General features: G+C 34.4%; 1 protein-coding gene across 1 annotated transcript; it reads right to left on the reverse strand.

The window, feature by feature from the left end:
• Nucleotides 1–1,111: 1,111 nt before the first annotated feature.
• LOC114179475 (two-component response regulator ARR11-like) lies at nucleotides 1,112–5,459 on the reverse strand. Its single transcript, XM_028065824.2, has 5 exons — nucleotides 5,205–5,459; nucleotides 3,397–3,549; nucleotides 2,893–3,279; nucleotides 2,660–2,736; nucleotides 1,112–2,313 (listed from the first exon to the last, which is right to left on the reverse strand). The coding sequence occupies exons 1-5, from the start codon at nucleotides 5,353–5,355 to the stop codon at nucleotides 1,339–1,341; spliced, it is 1,743 nt and encodes a 580-aa protein (XP_027921625.1). The 5' UTR covers nucleotides 5,356–5,459; the 3' UTR covers nucleotides 1,112–1,338.
• Nucleotides 5,460–6,054: the final 595 nt, after the last annotated feature.

A 6,054-nucleotide genomic window follows, 5' to 3' on the forward strand; every position in this document is an offset into this window, starting at 1 on the left:
AATTAATTTTGATTTTGTTGAACATACTTAGAAGGACATGTGAAGTAGTTACAACCATCAGATGTACTTGAAAGTAACATGTGAAGGTACTTACAACCATCATATGTACTTAAAAATGACTTTTCATATTTCTAACCATCTACCCTTGTAATTCTAAATTATCACATAATATTATTTTATGATAGGTTATATACTCTTTAAAATTTACAAGCTCCTTTACTTCTTTGTATCTTCCCACTTATTTTAGTTTTTTTTTGGGTAAAACTTCTTTGGAATCTTTTTATTCTTTCCATTGCCATAATTATTGTATTTATTCATAGTTCTTCTTATACTCCATCTTCAATAAACTTTTCCTTATACTATTTATATCAATTGGCCTATAAATCCTTAGATTGGATCACTATAAGTCTATTTAGACCACAGGCTAAAGAAATCGGACCAAAATGGGTATGCTTCAACTTAGGTTACTATTTTTTTAGCTTGACCGATTTTTTTTAATGGATTTATTTGTCTCGTTATGTTAAACTAAGCTGTTCTTGGCAACTCTATATGATAGAAAAGGTAGAAAATATGAAAAAAAAAAAAAAAGGAAGTGGAAGAAGATGGTGTAGATCTTTACTAATAGTTTACCCTTTATAATTGTTCCAACGATCTCAACGTGATTCCTTCCTAATTGAGACTGTTATGAAGTTGGCAACATTAAAAGTTTTATCGTTTCTGCTTACTAGGCATCATGAAAATATGCATTGAATTGAACCATGAAACTTTTTCACTACAGCGGAAGCGAAAAACTATCAGTTAAGCTGGTTGATTGAAGAGATTATGTTAAGAGCTTATGAACATCTTATGATCAAATCCCTTAAAAATGACTTTATACCCGTTTATATACTATAATTTGACAAAATCTGTGAAATAGGGTGATTCAAAACAAGTACAAGAGTCTCAGTAAACCTCATTAAGATAAAACCTCTTCCAATCTTAGAAAGTGAGTTTAACTTTATCTCAACTTTATACAATTAACTTATAAGGTAAAATTTACTTCAAGTTGTATATTTTAATGTAATCATATCTCTGATCTACATGAGATCTCTATCAAAACACAAGCAAATGCTTCTCTGAATAATCATTTATTATTTAAAAGGAAGCAAGCTTATTGATAAGCTTAATGTTTGTCATCACACATCACCCACTTTTATCTGTGCTCCAATATCAAAATCCTTTCTGATTGGAAAAAGAATATCCGAGCCCCCTGAAGTTGATATTCTTGAAAGGAAAAAAAAAAGTCAAGTAGCAACAGTAAATCTTCCTTTGATGCAGAAAAGGGCAGGGCAGGTTGAATCATGCTATGAATAGACTTTGGTCTACCGATGAATAATCTGCAGAATCATAAAAGTAGCCAGGGGCTTCAGCAACAAGCCTTGGATCATAACATTCTGATATATCTATATTCTGCTGCCCAAAATTCATGTTGTACCATTCAGTTTGCAGCAAAAAGAAATTCAGGTCCTCTTCCAAAGGTGCTGCAGAAGCTGCCTCACTACCCAATAATAGATTCCTTTGGTAAAAATCCAGATCAGAAATGCAATCAAAATCAAATCCATCAGTTTTCAATCCCAAATTTGAGGTGAAAATGGGCTCTGAAGATTGATCATTCACGATGAGGCTTTTGGAATGATTAGGAAAGGTGTCAACTGCAGTTCCCATTGAACTCACAGGACTCACATAATCACTCTTGTAACCAGCATATAAAGGTTTGGTGTCTAAGCTGGGAGCAACCTCTTCTTCTGTTATAGAAGGATTAGAATTAATGGAAGCAATGGATTGTGATTGATCAACCTGAATGTGATGCCGTGTACCATGTAATGGCAACTGGCTGAAGCTATCCTCTGATTGAACAACTGTCTTCTGTTCTTCTTTGAGTGGACCTTTTGGAAACTCACCCCAAGAGTACTGTGTTTGTATGGTGCAATCAAATATTGCATGGCTTGCTTCTGATGACTCTACAGATGAAAAAGGTTGATTCAGGCTCATCTGTGAACTTTTTGGTGAAGCTCTTCTTTTTTCGGTTGTAGGCTCTGACAAGATTCCCTTGAGATCACCTTCATGACTTGGAGCATCCATCTGAAGTAGTAAACTTCCATCTGAATGACTGAAGCTGTCGATGGCAACATCATTTTGTTGCTTGTTGCTTGCAGTGTTTAGAAAACTAAGACTTCCTGGATCTTTTGAAGGTGAATCCGAATGCTTTATTCCACTTGAGGAAGATTTCTGATCATTTTCCTTTTGCAACCTACTCAAGTAGAGCCTGTATTTCTGCAGGATAAACTATTTTTTCTCATCAAGGAACCCTATGAGTTTCATACTTCAAACTTAAAGACCATTAAACACTTTTCTCCCTCTTATTTCTCTCAAGTCTTCACGTTTAATTTTATGGAAATTTTATCAAAATTCCTCCACTATATTTTTCCCTCCAACTAAACAGTATCTTAAAGACAACCTCTGTCATGATTTTAGCACAATATGGAGAATTAAGATACCCAGATGTTTATTGACAGTAATGTTATGACTGAAGTGTCCTATTAGGCACTCTTTCAATGATAATAGCTGAGGACTGTTAATATAGTATCACTTATGCAAAGCATATGAGCAAGTGATATACCTGCAAGTGACTAGCAACATTTTCTCTGGTTAACCAGGGAACACTCATCAAATCAAGAATTTTCTTGGGACCAACTTCTGCCAAACATAAGTTATATGTTACGTTCTTGTACATAAAAGATAAGGAGGTTTGTGTCATATTAACAAAAAGAGTAAGGTCAGAAATTACAATGTTGTTTGCCGAAGTCATAATTCATAATTACACTTATCAGAGAAGGTTGATAGAAAACTTACTATCAAATCCAATTTGATTCACGGCTTTGACAAATTTCTGGTGAAGATCCACAGACCAAACTACCCTAGCTTTCTTTGTGGGAGAATGATCTCCAAATTCTTTATCCTCGTGCTTGCTATCTGCATCTTTTCTTTTCTTTATTGAGTTAATTTCTTCTACAGCAAACAGGTTACCATCATCGGACTGATCTGATCCATTCATCAGCAAGTGAAGGGCCTCAAAACCCTCATGGCTATCAAAATCTTTCGCTTCATGCATCCTTTTTCTAAAGACGTGCTGCCATATGTTTCTCAGTTCTTTCATTCTTATAGGCTTGAGGAGATAATCACATGCACCATGTTGAACACCTTTCATCACCCTGCTGGTTTCTCCATCAACAGACATCACTGTACACCATTGCCAAATGTGGCTTGTCAGCATAGACTTCAACTCAATGTCATCAAAAGATTACTTGATACAATTTAATGAAAAATATGAACATATAAAATTAAAAGAGAACTGACTAATAACAGGAAGATCCATCTCAAGTCCAACTTGCTCAAGAAGTTTGAAGCCATCCATGTCAGGCATGTTCACATCGCTGATCACTATGTCATACGCATCTTTCCTTTCTCGAAGTTTTTTCAGAGCCTCTGTCGCTAAACAACATGTAGTCACTGAAACACATAATAAGTAAGTCAGAAGAAAATACGTAAAAGAGCATACTAACAAGGGACACAATATGTGCTTGCTTCCAAAATTTGCTAATTTCATGAAAATTTGCGAATATGAACAGAGTAACAAGAAATCAAAAAGAGGGAGAAAGAGAACTTGAATTTGGAAGTTACTAAAGATGTTGATTGAATGAAATACATGAAAGACCTTATGTTACATTTGCAAATCGCTGAGCTCGAGCTTTTGCATAGTCCAATCCAATCTAACTCCATAAATTGCTAGAGTGCTTGACTTAAATAATGTAAAAAAAAAAAATTGTCCATGTTATGAAAGCTTTTACTGATACCATTGACATTAAGACTAAAACTCGTATGAGTTCTAAATCATTCCTTCAATATGGAGTCACATCTCTGGTTGAACAGGGCTTCTGAATCATTCTCTCTATGTGGAGTCACATAACTGGTTGGATTATATTTCAAGTTGCCTGGGGTTTTTATTTGTGCCATATAAAGTATGTAAATGCCAATGAGTTCCTTTTGCTTAACTGTGGCAATTCAAATTGCCTCATATCAGTAACATGGGTTCACTAATATGCCTGCCATCTTTCAATACACATCATAGCATCAATTAAGAAGAAACCTTATTCTTGATTTCCATTCTCCAATTACGGAGACTAAGAGTTGAAGCTCCGCTCAACTTTGTGCAAATAAATTCAACCCAAAGTGCAAAGATGCATAACGAACAGAAGTTAGCACAGGCTTAAACTCTTCTCTACCTACCACCATATTACAGAAACAGGAAAATTTGAACTCAACTAAGTTGTCGGTGTTTCCATTGTCGTATTAAACTGACTAGTGACATATTGGGCATTTCAGAACGCCACAGAAAGTGTGCACAAAGTTTTGCATAATAGAATCGGTCATTACTAAGATGAATTAATAAATAGGCTCTGATATCAGGTTAGATTTTATCTCAAAATCAATTGGCATAACAGGGATCCATGTGTTGCAGAAGCCTCTTGGCAACATCCAAACCCCAGGTACTTTTTATTAAGCCCCCTCAATCTTGATAAGTTTTATCATCCCAATTTGCCAACTTTTTCCTTTACTGAAAAAATGGAATTAAAAGAACAGCTTCGTACTCTGAGAAACACTTCAGTTCAAAATTATAAACAAACGAATTAAACTGACCAAACAAAACACCACTAAGACACATGCAACTATCAAAATATAGCTCAACATGAACACATCCCATCATTGACTAAAACTTCAGATACCGCAAGTAAAAAACCAGAATCCAGCTATAGAAGACAAATAGCGTAACACAAGCTCTAAAAAATATGAAATGAGTTTCTTCACAAGTTAAGATCAGCTTATCAAAACGTTAAACAATAAAATTTAGAGAGCTTATATCGTTAAACTTACACAAGTTAACTTAAGAACTAACAAATTTTAGCTTAGAGAGAAGTTAATTTTATTCCTTCTCCTTATGTTTCTCTTCCAAAAGTTTCTTATAGAGAAGTTTATCCAATCACATCCAGCTTATAGATGTCAAAGCCCTTTTGTGCAACAAATCAGCGCCACCACAAAAGTAGCAGAGTGGAGAAACAAAAGGGTAACATAATAGCTAGCACTTGTGACGAGTAAAACAAACCAACCTTCATACAAACACTTCTTGAGCATCTTTTCAAGGATCCTCAACCATGTTGGATCATCATCAACAACAAGAACTCGCAGACCAGCTGGAAAAGCCTCATGGCGTGGCGAAGAGAAGCAACCATTGTCCATGCTGTTGGAGAGAAGAGTCATAAGGATCACTGCTTCTCAGTTCAAGAAAAAAATGGGTTTGGCTTCTTTGGGTTTAAATTAAAATTTGAGGTGAAGGGAATATATGTGTGTGTATGTATATATTATACAGGTATAAACATATATATATATATATATATATATATATATATAATTTCATGCACTGTGACAAAAAAGCACTAACGAATATTAACGGTCCCAGTGGCGCACATTAGCTCATGTCCCATTTGGGTTATGATGTTCCAATTTTTGTGATGAAGAGAATAGTGTATACTAGGAACAAGAAGTTTTTTTATGTTTAAGAGGGTAAAGAGGATATGAATAGATGATGAGAATGAGATTAATTTTTCTGTAAAAATGACAAATTTAGTGTTTAGAGATAATGGACTAAGAGAACATTGGGCTGGTTTTGCATTGCCATGTTCAGATTGAAAATAAACAAAAGGGATGATGATGAGAAGATTTGTTCAAATATCAAAATGTCATATCCAAGGGAAGAAGACAGAATCAAACTTTTCAGAAACGGAATAAACAATTAATTTGTGCTGCAAAATGGAGCCAAAATAAAGTGTTTGTGTAATTTTTTTTCTAAAAAGTTTTTGTTTTCTATAAAATCTTGGTAAATGAAAACAATACAAAAGTGAGAAATAACTTTTCACGAAAAAAAAAAAAAGAGAGATTATTCATAAGTTGAAATCTACT

This window comes from Vigna unguiculata, chromosome 3 (genome assembly GCF_037176805.1).
Source record: "Vigna unguiculata cultivar grain cowpea cultivar isolate G323 ecotype 2 chromosome 3, ASM3717680v1, whole genome shotgun sequence".
Lineage (NCBI taxonomy): Eukaryota > Viridiplantae > Streptophyta > Magnoliopsida > Fabales > Fabaceae > Vigna > Vigna unguiculata.